Source organism: Candoia aspera, chromosome 6 (assembly GCF_035149785.1).
Source record: "Candoia aspera isolate rCanAsp1 chromosome 6, rCanAsp1.hap2, whole genome shotgun sequence".
NCBI classification, from domain to species: domain Eukaryota; kingdom Metazoa; phylum Chordata; class Lepidosauria; order Squamata; family Boidae; genus Candoia; species Candoia aspera.
Genome location: NC_086158.1, coordinates 30,436,540 through 30,456,272, shown reverse-complemented (window position 1 = coordinate 30,456,272; position 19,733 = coordinate 30,436,540). Strand labels below are relative to the sequence as shown.

General features: G+C 39.7%; 1 protein-coding gene across 1 annotated transcript in view; it reads right to left on the bottom strand.

The window, feature by feature from the left end:
• DNER (delta/notch like EGF repeat containing) overlaps nt 1–19,733 on the bottom strand; it is a 151,744-nt gene that overhangs the window by 21,122 nt on the left and 110,889 nt on the right. The window contains exon 8 of the mRNA XM_063306668.1: nt 14,260–14,484. Coding sequence (XP_063162738.1) covers nt 14,260–14,484 — 225 coding nt within the window. The remainder of the gene's footprint in view (nt 1–14,259; nt 14,485–19,733) is intronic.

Below are 19,733 nucleotides of genomic sequence, written 5' to 3'. Positions count from 1 at the left end.
AGACACATAATAGAATCATCAGGATTTACAGACTAAAGCTGCAATATCTCCCAACAATCTAGAGAGCAGTTCTGTTGAATGCCTTTGGAATGCCACTAGGCAAGAAGGGCCCTAGAAAGGATGGCTCCTAAGAGGCCTCTCCATAACCACTGATCCTGAAGTGATGAAAAGACTCCTGGAGCAAAACTGGTAGAAAACAAGAAGTATGACCAGACACAGATATAAGCTCAACTTTGAGGCTACTCAATGTTGATAAGAGCAACAAAACAGAACTCTGCCTATACTGCATCCCTGCAATGTCAATGAGTTGTATCCTTCAGAGTGACATGATCCCTACTTGGCAGAAATGGTCCAGAAGATCCAGTGCAAGTTGTGATTATCTAACTAATCTATCTGACCACTTTGTGAACAAAATCACTAATATTTGCTCTGCATTGGAATCTGGGTGGTAGAATCCAATGAGATGATATTGCTACTATCTGGCAACGTTCCCTCGGAAGTTTTTGAGGCTATGGATCTCAAAAAAATGGGTGAGGGTTTTTTGTGGACTTGATGACTTTCCTACTGACTAATTACAGTGGCCTGGGAAGGAGCAGAGACCAGATATGGGCTACAGAAAAGACCCCCTTGCTGAGCTGCCTACAAGAATCAGGGATTGGAATGGCCGTATAGTGGTAATTCTGCTCCTTCCTGAGTAGGCAGATTCAGTCAGTGGTTGCAAGATATGAGAGGTCAGATGGTCAGGCACTCCATTTTGGGGTGCCCCAAGTCTCAGCCCTTTTCCCCATCCTGTTTTACATCTGGATGTTGTTCATGAACCTGCAAGAATTCATCTCTCAGCTCACAATATATTGCTGTCATCAATACTGTATATAGATGTGACTCAGTTTTACTGTACATCTCCATCCTATGGAGATAAATGAGGGATGCAGTAGCAATCCCAAACTGGCATCACAGTTTGGATAAGGAGAAACAGAGCCAAACTCACTGCAAACAAGATGGAATGACTGTTATTTCATATGCTTTCTCATTCTGAGATTATACTAATACTGACTCTTGATGGGGTGATGTTCACCTGTGAAGAACATGTTGTGATTTGGGCAGCCCTCAGGCTCGGGGCTCCTTTCAAAAGAGTGGGTGGAGGCTATGGGTAGAAGGGGCTTTGCCCAGCTTTTACTGGAATACCAGTTGTGACCTTACCTAGAAGAAGAGGTGCTGAAGATGGGAATTCATCTCTCATTTGGATCACTTTACAAGGGACTGCCCTACAGACCACCCAGAAACTTCAGCTGGTGCGAAGGGCAGCAGTCTTGTGTTTACGGGGTAGTTTCATTATTGCCATATAACATTATTGCTGCAGGAGTTGCATTGGTATGTTTTCAGATACAATCCAACATGCTGGCTGTCAGCGATAAAGCCTTCTACAGCTCAGGGCCTGGGTATCTATCTGTGAGGGAATGTGTCTCTGAGGAGGGAGGTGGTGCAATGGAGGTCGCAGGAGAGGAAGGACGGGGTGCATTCCAGGGGGACAAACAATCTTACAGTTTGGAGGACCTTGGGCAGCCAGCCAAGAAGCTGAGACAGAGCCTGCCTTAGATTGCCTGGAGTATTTTTCCCTAGTACCTTTTTGGCTTTACTCAGTTTGGCAAGATTCTGTGTATGGTAGAATCAATAAACAACTAGAACTTAATTCCTGGCTCAGCATTGTTTCGTCGTCTCAACCCTAACACTATCAGACCACCTTTCCTGATAAATTCTGCCAACCCAGTCAAAGTGAACAGAGAAGGCATGGTGAAGATTCTCAAATATCACAAAGTGCAATAAGAAAGGACATGAAAAGGGTTGTTCTCTGTGGTGGCTCCCCTCCTTTGAAACAACCTCCTCTGTGAGACAAAGGAATTTCCAATTTTCATTTCCATCTGAAAATTTATTAAAACTTGGCTGTTGTGGAAGGTCTTTAGAGACTGATTAATTATGGTTTTTCAGCACAGATTAATGCTTTAATGATTTGATGACTTGTGATAGTTAGGGATAATTGTTTTTATCCTCTTAGGATTCTGCATTGCTGGTATTATTGCTGCTCTTATGTACACAACTTAGAGTCTCTTTAGATTGAAGCAATCTATAAACTTTATAAATAAAATAAAAACAAAATTATTTGAACTCTCCCCTCTCACTTTTAATGAAATCACTGAATTGGAGCCATAGAAGAAGTATATGTCCTAGTTTATCAGTGTGGTCTCATCATGCTGTACCTATTCCAAAGTAAATCTCATTGAATCCAATGGGACTTACCCTCATGTGTAAGACTACAGTGTAAGTGCAATTATTTCATTTTTCTCTAGTGTTACTGAAATTCTGCTATGCTTAGTCACCAGAATCAATGAGAAGCAAATCTTATTTCAGCATTGGTGCTCATTCAGCAATAATTATCTTGAGGAAGAAAAGACCAGAAAAAGCATTCAGTCACAATATTTAACTTCTAAACTGCTGGTTCATCACTGAATATTCATTAGTATGGCTCTTTATGTTTTATTTAACAGCTTCTTCAAACTGGAATTGTATGCACAGGTGTATGTGTATTTGTATGAAAATCCTTTAGGAAAATAAAATCATGGGGAATAATTCACAAGTTGTTACATCATAATATCACCATTCTAAACATTCTGCTATCCTTCTCTTCCTATCAAGGCTTTCTTCTTCTATATGACATAAATCTTTTGCCTGCTACACACATGACAGATATGTCAGTATGTCTTACATCTTCAAAAAAGCTTTTCAATCATTCTTCATAACTTCCCTTTAGCAAGTATTTTACAGTGTAATATTGTCAGGCAAGCCATCTGTCAAGCAGCATTCATATGGGGTTTCAGGCCCCATACAATTGGGCCTGCAACCTAGTTAAGAGACTGTCCTTCCTTTCCATGCAGCACTACAACAGCTAACAAATCTATATCGGTTCATATATCAGATATTTTCACACAGCCCACCTTGCAATCTGTGATTTAAAAAAAACCCTCAAAAGACACATAAATTTTTAGTCACTTTTGTATAATATCTTCTGTTTGTATAAGTGTTACATATTGTGACTTGTTGTTTATTCGTTTAGTCGCTTCCGACTCTTCGTGACTTCATGGACCAGCCCATGCCAGAGCTTCCTGTCGGTCATCAACACCCCCAGCTCCCCCAGGGACAAGTCCATCACCTCTAGAATATCATCCATCCACCTTGCCCTTGGTCGGCCCCTCTTCCTTTTGCCCTCCACTCTCCCTAGCATCAGCATCTTCTCCAGGGTGTCCTGTCTTCTCATTATGTGGCCAAAGTACTTCAGTTTTGCCTTTAATATCCTTCCCTCAAGTGAGCAGTCTGGCTTTATTTCCTGGAGGATGGACTGGTTGGATCTTCTTGCAGTCCAAGGCACTCTCAGAATTTTCCTCCAACACCACAGTTCAAAAGCATCGATCTTCCTTCTCTCAGCCTTCCTTATGGTCCAGCTCTCGCAGCCATATGTTACTACAGGGAACACCATTGCTGTAACTATGCGGACCTTTGTTGTCAGTGTGATGTCTCTGCTCTTCACTATTTTATCGAGATTTGTCATTGCTCTTCTCCCAAGGATTAATCGTCTTCTGATTTCCTGACTGCAGTCAGCATCTGCAGTAATCTTCGCACCTAGAAATACAAAGTCTTTCACTGCTTCTACATTTTCTCCCTCTATTTGCCAGTTATCAATCAAGCTGGTTGCCATAATCTTGGTTTTTTTGAGGTTTAGCTGCAAGCCAGCTTTTGCACTTTCTTCTTTCACCTTCATCATAAGGCTCCTCAGTTCCTCTTTGCTTTCAGCCATCAAAGTGGTATCATCTGCATATCTGAGATTGTTAATGTTTCTTCCAGCGATTTTAACTCCAGCCTTGGATTCCTCAAGCCCAGCATGTCGCATGATGTGTTCTGAGTACAAGTTGAATAGGTAGGGTGAGAATATACAGCCCTGCCGTATTCCTTTCCCAATCTTAAACAAGTCCGTTGTTCCGTGGTCTGTTCTTACTGTTGCTACTTGGTCGTTATACAGATTCTTCAGGAGGCATACAAGATGACTTGGTATCCCCATACCACTAAGAACTTGCCACAATTTGTTATGGTCCATAGTCAAAGGCTTTAGAATAGTCAATAAAACAGAAATAGATGTCTTTCTGAAACTCCCTGGCTTTTTCTATTATCCATCGGATATTGGCAATTTGGTCCCTAGTTCCTCTGCCCTTTCTAAACCCAGCTTGTACATCTGGCAATTCTCGCTCCATGAACTGCTGAAGTCTACCTTGCAGGATCTTGAGCATTACCTTACTGGCATGTGAAATGAGTGCCACTGTTCAATAGTTTGAACATTCTTTAGTGTTTCCCTTTTTTGGTATGGGGATATTAGTTGATTTTTTCCAGTCTGATGGCCATTCTTGTGTTTTCCAAATTTGCTGGCATATAGCATGCATTACCTTGACAGCATCATCTTGCAAGATTTTGAACAGTTCAGCTGGGATGCCGTCGTCTCCTGCTGCCTTGTTATTAGCAATGCTTCTTAAGGCCCACTCAACCTCACTCTTCAGGATGTCTGGCTCTAGCTCACTGACCACACCGTCAAAGCTATCCTCGATATTGTTATCCTTCCTATACAGGTCTTCTGTATATTCTTGCCACCTTTTCTTGATCTCTTCTTCTTCTGTTAGGTCCTTGCCATCTTTGTTTTTGATCATACCCATTTTTGCCTGGAATTTACCTCCAATGTTTCTAATTTTCTGGAAGAGGTCTCTTGTCCTTCCTATTCTATTGTCTTCTTCCACTTCCGCGCATTGCTTGTTTAAAAATAATTCCTTATCTCTTCTGGCTAACCTCTGGAATTTTGCATTTAATTGGGCATATCTCCCCCTATCACTCTTGCCTTTTGCTTTCCTTCTTTCTTGGGCTACTTCTAGTGTCTCAGCAGACAGCCATTTTGCCTTCTTGGTTTTCTCTTTCTTTGGGATGTATTTTGTTGCCACCTTCTGAACAAAGTTGCAAACTTCTGTCCATAGTTCTTCCGGGACCCTATCTACTAAGTCCAGTCCCTTAAATCTATTCTTCACCTCCACTGCATATTCCTTAGGAATATTAGTGAGCTCATATCTAGCTGATCTGTGGGTCTTCCCTAATCTCTTTAGTCTGATCCTAAATTGTTCAATAAGAAGTTCGTGATCTGAACTACAGTCAGCTCCAGGTCTTGTTTTTACTAACCGTATAGATGTCTGCCACCTTTGGCTGCAAAGGATGTAGTCAATCTGATTTCGGTGTTGTCCATCTGGTGAAGTCCATGTATAAAGCCGTCTCTCAGGTTGTTGGAAGAGAGTGTTTGTTATGCAGAGTGAGTTGTCTTGGCAAAATTCTATCAGCCTATGTCCTGCTTTGTTTTGTTCTCCCAGGTCATGCTTACCTGTAATTCCAGGTGTCATTTGACTGCCCACCTTAGCATTCCAGTCTCCCGTGATGAAAATAACATCTCTTTTAGGCATGTTGTCCAGTAGGTGCTGCAGATCCTCATAGAACTGCTCTACTTCAGCTTCTTCAGCATCTGTGGTTGGGCCGTATATTTGGATCACTGTGATGCTAGATGGCTTGCCCTGAATTTGAATTGAGATCGTTCTATCGTTTTTTGGATTGTATCCAAGCACTGCTTTAGCCACTTGACTATTAATTATGAAGGCTACTCCATTTCTTCTGTGGTCCTCTTGTCCACAGTAGTAGATCTGGTGGTCATTTGATGTGAAGTGGCCCATTCCAGTCCATTTCACTTCACTGACGCCCAAAATGTCTATCTTTAATCTTGACATCTCACCAATAACCACATCCAATTTGCCCTGGCTCATAGATCTTACATTCCAGGTTTCAATGGTGTGTTGATCCTTAGAACATCGGATTCGCCGTTCACCACCAGCACCGTTGGCCGCTAGCCATCCTTTCGGCTTTGAGCTAGCTGCATCATCACGTCTGGGGCTAGTTGAACTCATCCTCTGTTCCTCCCCAGTAGTATTTTGACCATCTTCCGACCTGGGGGTCTCATCTTCTGATGGTATACCGACATATCTCTGGTTGTTCTGATCCATTTAGTTTTCACGGCAAGAATACTGGGGCAGGTTGCCATTACCTTCCCCAGGGATCGCATTTAGTCTGACCTCTCTGTCATGACCTTCCCGACTTGGGCGGCCCTTCACGGTTTAGCTCATGGCATCATTGAGGTGCTCAAGCTCCAGCACCACGACAAGGTAACAATCCTTTGCTGAAGATATTGTGAATTAGATGTGAATATTACAAATTTCATCCATGAATATATATAAATGAAATATTATATAATCCCCCAACCAGTAAACTGTCCTTGCATCTATGCTCACACCTGTGACAGCTGAAACTAAAGGCATTGTAAGTTTGATTTTCCATCAATGTGATGACTGCATCAGTCATGGGGCACATGAAGCATGCCCCAGGTCATGCTACCTTTTCCTCAAAAATCCATTCCCCAATTGCTTTTTTGAGCAATCAGAGCTTCTATATGCCAAAGAGTAAAATGTGCAGTGGGATGCTACTAGGGAAAGGTGCATCTTTTTTCTGTAAGTAAGGAAAATTAAGGCAGAGATTTTTTGATTGGCACAGTGAACTGAAAAAGTATTGTAAAATTAATGATATTAAGCACTGATAAACCTGATTGTGAAACAGACTACAGAAATGGCAAAGCTTCAAGGAGTGAATGGAGGGAAAAGGACTCCCCCATCTCTGATATTCTCAGGAGCTGATAAGCAAGAAAAAAATATTCTGTTTTTTAAAATGCTATCAAAGGTACAGTGAAACAATAGTCTGAACCAGTATAAATCTGCAAATAAAAAAATTATTAGTATGAATCTACAGCTGCAGCACCATTGGCCATCAAAGCTAGATGCCATTTTGAAATCTCATTACTTCTGCAAACAAGGTATGTAACTCGTGCTCCGGTCTAAGCACACTGTAGTGTTTCTTATGCATTTACTCAGCATGAAATTTACAGATGCAGTATCATACAGGCACCTTGCAGCGTTTATTTCATTTTTGCTACAGGAAAAAAAAAGTCAAATACCCTCATCAGCCTTCTTTTCTAAGATGCCATTTACTTTTGTGTTCAAACAACAAAAATAATGGCTGCTTCATACATCTCAGAATCAACCATCTATGCCCGTAAGAGTGAATAGGTACAGTATAGTTCTTCTTATCACTAGCTGAAAGGTACCTTTAGTGTCGACAGAACTGTCGACAGTTCTGTTATACATGAAGGATTGTTCACAGATCAGAAGGTTTTTCAAAATACCAAGAAGTCTTTGAAAATACAGAAGGTTCAGAAGTTTCTCCAGCACTAACCTTTCAAAACATAACAATACAGTATGAATTTTCCTCTCAGTGTTTGCTGGTGGGGTATCTATCACTGTAAGCCAGCTGCTTACTACACTTGTTTACCTGTTGCCTTTTAGGTGGAGATGAGATGGATAAGCAGGCTGACGATAATTAAATGCTATCTAAATGTTTTGCCCTCTTTTGATTCCTCCATGCCCAAACTCCTAGGAAATAAAGGAGTTATTGTAGATTCCTGTCCCACAACATGTATTTTCAAAAATACCACTGTCCACAAGTACACATACACAAAAACAGTTGTTTTTTTTTCCTATAAGAGATGAATAGTTGCTCCTATTTTACACAACAAAATACCTGCTGATCTATACTGTGAATATAACTAACATATTACACTGCCAGTTTAACAGAAGCACAAAGTAATCTTAATTCAAAGCTGGTAGAATCATGGAAGCTGCTGCTCAACCACATATTCAGAGGAGAACTGTGAAAAATCAAATAAACACTTTTTATTATTATTTAATTCATAACTGGTCAGGTAGGCCCTAATAAAGAGAGTTGGCTACTGTGTCAATACTGATAGATGCACAAACCGGGGACAAAATCGTTCCCTCCTTTCCTGCACCTTTTCAGCATTGGAAGGTGTTGGCCTCTGCTGTGTGATTCATGAAAGAGAGCTAAGCTCCTTGGTGTAGATTCCCTATTACAACTTTTGAATTGCTTGTCTTGCCCAAGTATAACTTCTTTAAACTTAAGATGGATGGTACCTAGCCAACTGCAAATGGCAGGTGTATATGCAATAGTGAATGCAATAGTCTGGCTGGATCTTACCCAGTACTTAAGACCAAAGTAAGAGGAACGTGTGTCCTTCTAGATGTTGCTGGACTACAACTCTCAATATCCATCATTATTACTCATACAACCTGGGGTTACTGGGAATTCAGTATCAATCAAAGGACCACAGATAGGCCATCAAATATTTTTTGCCTTGAGACCTCATATACATGCCAGTGCATAAATGACTATCTCAAAGAGGCACTTTAAAAGACAAATAATGAGAATGGATGCTTTACTTTTGTAGGAGCCAAGGGATAGTAATTCAATGGTCTGAAAGAAAAATAATTCAATTTGGAGTGGCCTGGAAAGCAATTTATAAATGGTTTACAGTGCATGTCTCAACTGGTTTAGGTATTGCTCTGGTCACTCTTCTTCAGCCTGGTGCTCTTCAGATGTGTCAGTCAATGCTGGCTGAAGGATTATAACCATTTATGTCCAACACATCTGGAGGATACCAGTACAAGGAAGACTGCCTCAATACATTAGATAATCCCAATCTGACACTCCAAACTCACTTGACAGACTTTATAAGACTACCCAAACATGGTAAAATCCTGCCCTGTTGTCAGAATATATTTCAACGAATTCATTATTATGCTTTTCATCACTTTACTTCAACTGTCCTCAGTGACCCAAGATTAAAAGTAGCATGAATCATGAAAGATAGGAAAGTGTAAGGGGAACATTTGATTAGGACTGCTAATCACAGAACCAAGTTGTTTTGTACCTTCTAAAACCTAAAAGGAAAATGGAAAATCCAATGTCAATTCAGAAAATAGGGCTTTCAACTTATGCAAAAGAATTGGAAAGCTTTAAACTATAATTCTTGCCTCAATATGCATCAGAAAAAAATATTTTTACTGCAAACTGCATGTATCAGTTACTATAGTAATAGTTACTCAGAAATGATTCATTATTAAGACCCACTTTAGCCCCAATGTACTTCTCACTGTGAAGTAGGTTCAGCTGTGAAATGGCTAAAAATTTCCAACCTATAAATATAAAATTGGAACCTGTTAATGACCTTGTGTGTGGTATGCATGTGTGTTATTCACTTGACACAGACCCTTAGAAAAACAATCTACTGAGGTTTTTAAATTACTTTTTAATTCAACAAGCTATAAGAGACTAGCTTGCACATAAAACTAAGCCATAATGCATGGGCTCACACGTCATGGTATGTCAAAAACAAACAAATGGCATGATGGCTTAGTATTGTGCGTAACCCAGCCTGTGTTCTGAATATACACAATTCTCTGGTATTCAGAGAAAAGCACTGAATTATGTGATATTGTTAAGAGATGGTTCAGAGCTACATTCATATTCAACATTATTTGGTCAAAAACATACACTGCAGTGTCTTCTCCAAAAGCCCCTCATTCAAAGTGTGTGTGTGTGTGTGTGAGTGTGTTTGTTGCCAGTTTATGGAGGGGATAAAAAGAAAGATGGCAAAATAAAAGACAATCCTTCCCTTCCTTCTCTATTATGCCTGTGGAGAAATTATGCACTCAGTGAATCATCAAAAGCTCTGCTGAGTGGTGCAGCAATCAACTGGTTCCAGCACCAAGAGTCACAATTTTCCCACCCTGAGAAAGCTCCACTACATACAGCATGTTTCTGAATAGTAGATGTTTGTTAGCTTGTTGGCATTCCTATCCCTGCCAGCAGAGCTCTTACTGACTAGATAAGGAAGTATATTGTCTCCCTCCCATTTTGGGGGAAGGTGCTTTAGCTCCTGAAAACACTAAACATGTTTCTCACATTTAAGAATTTTAAAAAGCACCAATGATTTTTTGTGCTTTAATGGTGAAATGTGATACCAGTCTTTGGGGCTTACAAGGCCCCCAAGACTGGCATCACATCCTGTTCCTGTTCTGCACTAGGCCACAAATCATGAAAGCCACAATGGCTGGGATCGTACATTGTACTCAGAAAAACCAAACACATTACAGCTTTGATAATAAAGAGGATTTAAAGAAACCCGACTGTTTCCTAACATCCTTCACCAATTGCAAACCAAGCAGCATCTCTAAGATGCATAGTCAAATATTGCTGTTGCAATTATTTATCTTTGAATGAAGTTAATAATAAAGATCACTTAAGTGTTCAACAATATTTCACCGAACCTAAGTATATCTTTAGTGTCATAGCAGAGTGCTAATTATCAATATGGTGATATTTTTGCATTTTGCATAATCTTCTGTTGTGAGCAAAGGAGTGAAATCCATTTGGAACAGCACCTTTTAGAAACTTAAGCTAATTGTACATGGAGGAAAAGGGGATAGAAGGAGCATTTTCTTCTGGGAGAAAAGGTCTACATGATCCCTCACCCTCATCCACAGGTTTTCTGATATTAAGAGGATTCATACAAAACACTAAAACATTTTTGGTTGAGTATGTCATAATTCTATTTAGTGTAAATCATGGTTTATTAACCACAGTGGCCTAGTTCACACCACATGCTAGGCAAAACCAAACGAACCATATGACAGCTTATTGCAGTGTCTGTGCCTAGCATTATATTGCTAAGTTTGTTCATATGGTAAGCAGCTGAAAGATTGCCACTGAAATTTCAGAGGTGCCCTCACTTCTGAATGTGTAAATGAATTGCACAAGGCTAATTCTGCCTGTTTTGCACAGCCATAGATAGAAGTATTCCCATACATTCTCACAGGCTCTTCAAACATTCAGAGGAATTGGACAGAAATAACACATCAGTCAACTTGACTATTTTCTAGTGGGGTGATCACATTAACCTTTCATAGCAAAACCAAGAAAGAATCTTATTGCTCCTGTGGTAATAAACCAGGCATGAGAAATCCAAAAGAACCATATGAAAATGAAAAGAAATGTTAGTTGTAAGGCATTTTAATTTACACAATGGCATATTTCCCTATAAGCTCATTGTACACACACACATACACACACATACTCAGATATACGGCATATATGGAGTATGCACATACGCACAAACACACACATTCGCACATATAGACGGAGAGCGTATGCTCCATATATATGTATGTTCTGTTGCGTGTATGTATGTGTCTGTGTGTGTATGTATATATATGTTCCGTTGTGTATGTTCAGATATATTTTATGGATTATTGCTTGATATCTCAAAGTTAGAACGTATCATATACACAGGTTTTACGATCACACTACACATTGCTTTGCAGGAAATAGCTTTATATTCAGATTTATGGTTCCTTCGTAAGCAATAAATCTGTTATCCTTTTCCAAAGTGCTTAGGGCAGTCACTCCAGTTGCATTATTAGGAGAAGGTAAGGAAGAGGCTAAAAATGCAAACAAGTTTAATTTCTTAATTGCACAAAGGGAATAAAAATAAAAACATCCACAAGAAAGCATGTCAGCCTTCTTCAATCTGTTGCTCTTCTGATGTACCAGGATTGAATCTACTGGAATTTTCAGCTCATATAAATCTACCCATAAACTAAAAATATATCTGATGTTGTAACAACACTGCTAGTCATGTTGTGTTAGCTGTATTAACAAGGTCCACTTGAGAGTTGGGGGATGGGGGACAAATCCAGATTTCACTATTCTTCGTACCAAATAGTTAATAGCAGAGATTGTTGCTTTTTGAAGAGGGCTGTATATAACCACCTCCAGTACAAGGATAAGAGCCAGTCTGGTGTAGTGGTTAAAGCCACAGGACTAGAAGCTGCCAGTAACCGTGAGTTCTAGTCCTGCCTTAGGCACAAAAGCCAACTGGATGACTTTGGGTCAGTTACTACATCTCTGCCCTTGGGAGAAGGCAAAGGCAAACCACTTCCAAAATGTTCCAACAAAACTGCATGGACTTGTCCATGTAGTTGCCAAGAGTCAAGACTAACACGAAGGATCAAAGAAAAGAAAAAAGCACCAGGATGGAGGACTGACTCTTGCATGTATCCCCAATTTTGACATGTGCCACCAACAACTGTAGAGACCTTAGAAAAGCTTAACAATAACTGTCCATTGTAGGTAAATAACTGCTTGCTTATCACAATAAATGAGTGCTATGTCTACATTTTACTACCACTGTCTTTAGTACCCAATTGTTCCTAGGGCAGTTTCCAGTTAAAATCATCATGATCATCATCATTACCATCTAATAAAAATCTCTGAAAAAGCAGAAAAAAATAAAACAAAATATGCAATTTTTTTAAAATCCTTGTCTTAAGAAGTAAATGTTAGCTAAATTCTAAATTGAGCTTGAAACGTAATTAGGGATATTTCAATAATAAGTGAGAAATGGTTCCAGTTCATGGTCCTTGATAACAGCCTATTTTGAACTAACTGAAATGTCCAGATTATTTCCAAAGGCAGTCCTATATTATAGCTCATTACAATACTTAACAATTAGACATCATATAGACATAATGGACAGGATCAACACAAAGGCTGCTTCCAGATGGGCCTATTGATGATTATTATGAACATTTCGTCATTATCATTTAGCTATCATTTAGCCCATTTTCAATCTCTGTTTTGTTTGGTTTTTCTCTGAGTGACAGAGTAGGGAAAAAAGAACAGCAATTCAGCAAAAATGTAGATAACACACAATGGTGCAAACACATTAATTACTGGGAACAAGTATCCAAAAATATTCTATAGTTGACCATTTTAAAAATTGCTCTATGCTTTCTTCTACCTATCTGCTCATTTTTCCCATCTGGAATAGAAGAAAGATTTTCCTGAGTATGTAATGGGTAATGTGCCTGCAAACATCTATTTTTTTCCCCAAACTACTCTATGTCCTTATCACAACCCAATTCTGAGAAAGAAAAAGAGCAACATGAAGCAATTGGCAGCTTACTTTCGGATAATGTCCAAACAACTACTTTCTAGGGGCAGTAATTCCGTTACATATTAATATTCTTTAACTGTCCTTCTGAATCAAGTTATTAAAGTTTTCATTATAAATTACAGTGTCACGCCCATCGTGCAGGCAGACTGGGAGACTCCCCTTAACTGCAGAGCACAATGAAGGAAGCAAAATTCACACAGACCTTCTTTAATGAGTTTAATGCCAAGAACTAGAGGTGAGAGAGCTGAAATAGAAACTCTCCAGCCCTCCTTTATTAGTGAGTTCATTAAAGGAGGCCTCCTGCAAGCTTCTGGATTTCTTTCTCCCAGTCTGCCCGCACTATGGCTATGGATCTGTTTCTTTTATAAACCAGCAATGACCTCTTCTATTAATTGTTTGTGTCCAGATATCCTTCTGTCAGCTTCAGCACAATCTCTCACACAGCATTTCTGATTGCAGTTCTGAGCAAAGCCAATGAATAGGAACATACTGAAATTCCAGAATTTCAAATTTAATTCTATTTTTAAAGGAACATGAATAAGTCCACAAAATGCTCATGTGCATGCTTGCAAAGATCTGTTTGGCAGACTGAATGTAGAGGCTGGGGAAGGAAGAGAAATTGAGAAAGGCAGGACAAATCAAGTAGGATAGTAAGTATCATGAAGAAGAAAATAGCACAACATGAGAGGAATTTGATGTTTGAATGCAGCCTAAGTTATCAGAAGTTAGATCCCACTCGGTAAACTCAGCTCACACTAAAATTAAGGGAAATGAGGTTCAACCAGCTATATCAGGATCCATCTCAGTCTATCATGCTAAATTACTTGTTCATAAAACCTACAAGTCCATTGATTTTATGTAAGGCAATGATAATATAAAATGTGATTTAATTTTCTGCAAATATAATTTAACATACAGCTGTGATCACTTGATTCAGGTATTTTTACTCCTCTGACAAATAAAACCCATCTACAATGATGCATAAATCTTTCAGACAAAGGATATGCCATACTGAGAGCAATTTGCATGTCTAAGTGCTCGTTCTAATTTTTTTTTATTAAATGCAGACCTTATCAATGCCTGTTATTATAGTTAATAGAAAAATAGATTGTCAGCATGCATATATTAGACAGGAAAATAGAAATACAGTACTTTTAATTACATATTGCTAACAGTAAAGAAGATGTAAGAGAATATGACAAGGCCATACATACCTGGAATACAGAGACATTTATAACTTGTTCCCACACTGCGACAAATGCCATGAGCACAAGGATTCAGAGCACAGAAGTCGATCAGGTGAGCACAGGTAGGTCCTGTAAAACCTGGACTGCAGCTGCAAGAATAGGAGAGTCGATCTGTATAACAGGTTCCATTGTTCTGACATGGAAATGAAGCACAGTAATTGACTTTGTCTGCACAAGTTGGTCCCAGGAATCCTAAAAAGAAGATACAAATGGGCCTGATTTGTAGGCTTTCTCCAAATTCCAGGCAAGTATTTGTCTTACAGTTATTTAAGCATAATGTTTTGAATAAAATTATCCTAAAACACAACTGATTCTCAATGAGATACTGATATTTGCAAATATAAATAGAGATTATATTACTGAACACTCCCTCTCTTCAAAGGGCACCCAAGACATTTGGTGCTTCTGGTAAGGAAAGGTTTTTGGAAACATTTACAGAATATGGCACACCATACTGTTCTGTTCTCATGAGAAATATATATGAATCCCATTCAACAGTCAGTTTAATTCATACCATTCCACTGTTTCTTAATCTTCTAAAATAAGCTTACTATTTCATAACAAGGACAAGCTAAAAGAGTAGTTGACTCAAGTTACAATAGAAATGGAAATGAAGATTTTTTTTGGTTCAAGCTGCTTGCTTGAAATGATGAGATGGTCAGATAGTAGTTAGGAATGGCAAAGTAAAAAGAGTTGTAATTTTCAGTTGCTCTAACAGGCTATAATACCTAGTTACTGCATCTTCTAAATGAAATATCCTCTACACATCTAGTTCTTGCAAGGAATTCTGGGAATTCTCTGGATCAGGTTACACCAAGGTTTGGCTAAGCACCAGAAGATTTTAGAAGTTAAGTGAATGTGGATGATTAGCCATCAACCATTAATTGACATTAATAGGACAGTAATGCTAGGTATAGGGATGCGGTGGCGCTGCGGGTTAAACTGCTGAGCTGCTGAGCTTGCCAATCGGAAGGTCGGCGGTTCGAATCTGCGTGACGGGGTGAGCTCCCGTTGCTAGTCCCAGCTCCTGCCAACCTAGCAGTTCGAAAACATGCAAATGTGAGTAGATTAATAGGTACCGCTTCAGTGGGCAGGTACCGGCATTCCGTGTAGTCATGCCGGCCACATGACCACAGAAGTGTCTACGGACAAACGCCAGCTCTTCGGCTTTGAAACGGAGATGAGCACCACCCCCTAGAGTTGGACACAACTGGACTCAATGTCAAGGGAAACCTTTACCTTTACCTAATGCTAGGTATGAGGGTTGCGGTGGCGCTGCGGGTTAAACCGCTGAGCTGCTGAGCTTGCCGATCAGAAGGTCGGCGGTTCGAATCCGCGTGACAGGGTGAGCTCCCGTTGCTAGTCCCAGGTCCTGCCAACCTAGCAGTTTGAAAACATGCAAATGTGAGTAGATTAATAAGTACCGCTTCGGCGGGCAGGTAACGGTGTTCCATGTAGTCATGCCGGCCACATGACCACGGAAGTGTCTACGGACAAATGGCTTTGAAACGGAGATGAGCACCGCCCCCTAGAGTCGGACACAACTGGACTTAATGTCAAGGGAAACCTTTACCTTTACCTAATGCTAGGTATGGCAGGATAGATTAAAAGGATTGGAGTGACATGAAGAATAACACAAGGCATATGGATGGAACACATACCCATCGCTTCCATATCAAACCTTACAGCGATGTTAGCAGTTCTCATGTCTAAGAAAATCCTCAAGTTATCATTTATAGCAGCATTTATCTACTATTATATAAGGCATTTTTTCAAAACTGCTCCTGAAGCACATGGTGGAAATTATCGAGTTCTTCCTGATTTACCCATATAATAGTTACAGCTCATTATAATGATAATATAAATTTATCATCATTATAAATTTAAATTTATAAATTTATAGATGTATTTTAAATCTAGTCCCACCTTAGGCATGAAAGCTGGCTGGGTGACTTTGGGCCAGTCACTTTCTCTCAGCCCAACTCACCTCACAGGGTTGTTGTTGTGGGGAAAATACGAGGAGGAAGGAGGATTAGGTATGTTCCCCGCCTTGAGTTATTTATAAAAATAATAAGGCAGGATAAAAAAATCTTTTTTTTTTTTTTAATACATCTATTTTCAGGATAAGCACTATAAGGCAGATTAGGGAGAGGGATAGATAGAGCTCCTTCAGAACAACTGATCCATTAGAAGTGAAGGCCATGGGGCAAATGTTAATTTATAGGTATCCTCAACAAAACTCAACAGAGTAGGCTTCCAACTGGGGACACATTCTTATAGAATGATCATAAAGATAATGTTATCGCAAATAGAGAAAACCATTCTCCAAAGAATCAAACCCAGTGATATTCCCAAAGAGATTTCTTCCTTCTAACTCCCGTCTAATCCTATTAATTGCCCCATACACTGTCTCAACCAAATTTAATAAGGTTTTGTGCCATTAGTTGTATGATAGATAGAAAACAATTTTAAAATATAGGTTGTGTTCAAAACCTCAGCCTCAGTCAGCTTGAAAGTGACACAGAACATAGAAATCAAAAAGGAAAGTTGAATGAAACACAGCTACTCTCATCAATATATTATACAGCTGAAAAATGTATTCAACAGGAATTGTCCTAACAAGCAGGAACCACGCCGAGATGAGGAAGTGTTTTATTACTGCTACATTAGACAGAAAATCCTAACAAACTGAAGAAGCGTGAGAAAACCCATACAGATAAACCCCAAAAGTCAAGGCGGGTCTGTTCTGTGTCTCTTTGAATGACTGCTCAACTCCTACTATGCATGCGTTTTCCCCCCTGGATAGGGGCCCCCTCCTGCTCACCATCAGTGCTCATGACAGGAATTATGGAAATCTGTAAGCATGAGTTGCTTAATATGAAACATATATTTATGGATTATTTATCACACTCTATCTAGTATCCTAATTTGTCTTCTCTAATTTAATTGCTCCAGAATTTTACTTTCCACTTTTCCTCAGGCTCAAAATAGTGGCTTGTAACCTATTGATCTTAGCTTTATGATACAAATGTTTCAGGCTCTAAGAATCCTGTATTAGCCCTTGTTTATTATTGTCTCTGATCATACGTTTTATGTTCCAATTAAGCAATTGACCAAAACATAAAAAGCTCAATACGACTTACTTTTTTTCTGGATAACACAGAACTAGGGACTAATTCTTGAATTAAAGGGAATATCCTACATTTCTTAAGGCATCAGTAACTCCTATTATCAAGGCTATTATCAAGCAGGCAGGATTTGGGAGGTATCTGGGATTTCAGACTACAAATTTCATCAAGTTCCTCACCAATACCTTTCATCTGGAAAGTGGAAAATCCTAGTGATGCTCTCTGATACATGCTTATTTACAAAATTACAAGCAAAACATAGTGGGGAAAATTTTCTAGAAGAAAATCCAGAACGCTGCTTCTAATTTCCAGAAAGTTGCAAGTCTGGCTCCAGCTGTGACTAGAGTTACATTTCATCATGTATTCCCTGCAGAGTGCTAGGCCCAGAGCCCACTTCTGAAGATAGATCATTTGAGTCAAGAACCATTAACATTCCTTTCTCAAGTTCCTGGCTATCCTTCGGGCAAATCACAGAGATAGATCCATTCTGAGCAATCTGAAAACTAAATTCAAATTTTTCCCTTCAGTTTTTCCAATGCCACAAAATTCTCCCAGATTCAGGAAGCTTCTGCATTCAGATGTATACCAGATAACAGCTAACTTTCTCTAGTTATTCAAATTTGTATTTCAGAGTGCCCAGCTTCTTCACAGTTTGCTGTTCCGACAAATCTCAACAAGGGAAAAATATCATAGCAAGAACTCCACAGAGGAAAATTTCATGGCAGTTTTAAAATAACAGTACGTGCAACTTAACACCCTACTCTTTCCAATTTCCCAGCCATACACAATGTGTCTGTGTTTTTAATCTCACTCTGCCCACGCGCACCAAGCTTAGATCTGAAAATAAAAGTAAAAGACAGAGTGAATGAAAGAGTCAAAAGATGCCAAATTCATACTAGGTGGAAAAGGAAAGTGCTGTGTTTGACCAATATATCTTGATTAAGAGAGGAAGAAAAGAGGAGCAATTAACTTAATCAATGAACATGTTATTTTTGGAACGGATACATGTATCGCGCTAGGACCGGCAGGGGTGTCAGGTTGCTGCGCTCGCGTCTGACTGCGAGTGACTGCTGCTAGTGCCATTTGGGAATCTGTCCAGAGGGTTCCCACCACATCTGGGGCTGTTCCTGAATCCTGGGGTTGGCGCAACAGTGCATCAGCTAAAAAGTTTTTCTTTCCCGGAATGAATCTGAGTTTAAAATCAAAGCGGCTGAAGTACTGAGCCCATCGCACTTGCTTAGGGCTGAGTTTACGAGAGGCAGTAAGGGACTCCAAGTTTTTATGATCAGTCCACACTTCAAAAGGGTGTGCCGCCCCCTCCAATAGATGCCTCCAATTCTCCAAAGCGGCTTTCACCACAAAAGCCTCCTTCTCCCAAACATGCCAGTGTCTCTCTGTCTCAGAGAATTTACGTGACAGATAAGCACAAGGCTTTAATTGTCCTTGCTCATCGCCTTGCAATAAGAGGGCACCAATAGAAAAGTCTGAGGCATCGACTTGCACCACAAATGGTCTGTCAGGATCAGGGTGTTGCAAGATTGGTTCAGAGGTAAACAGTCGCTTGAGTTGGTCAAACGCCTGTTGACAAGCAGGCGTCCATTTTAGGAGTGCCCCTGGATTCTTTGATTTGCGGGTTTTACCCTTTGTTTTGAGTAATTCAGTTAGGGGTAAGGCAATCTCAGCAAATTTTTCTAAAAATGGACGATAAAAATTCGCAAATCCGAGGAACGATTGTAGTTGTTTGCGTGTGCGTGGGGGCTCCCATACTAAAATAGCCTCAATTTTGGCAGGATCCATTTCAATGCCTTTATCTGAAATCCTATACCCCAAATAATCAATTTGTGTTTGATGAAATGCACATTTGGATAGCTTGGCATACAAGTCAGCCTTTCTCAATTTGGTTAACACTTGCCTAACCAATTGCACATGTTCCCTCATGGTTTTTGAATATATTAACACATCATCTAAATAAACCAAAACCCCATTGAACAAGTGGTTGTGCAAGACCTCATTTATCAACTGCATAAAAACCCCAGGTGCCCCAGCCAATCCAAACGGTAACACTTTATACTGAAAAGCCCCAAATGCACAATTAAAAGCTGTTTTCCATTCATCCCCCTCCCGAATGCGAATGCGATAATACGCCTCCCTTAAGTCCAATTTAGAGAAGATTTTCCCCCCCGCCAAGTGGGCTAACATTTCCTTGATGACCGGGAGGGGAGATTTGTTTAATAGGGAGACTGCATTTAACCCATGGAAATCCGTGCATAGTCTTAAAGTTCCGTCTTTCTTTGATCTAAAGAGTACTGGAGC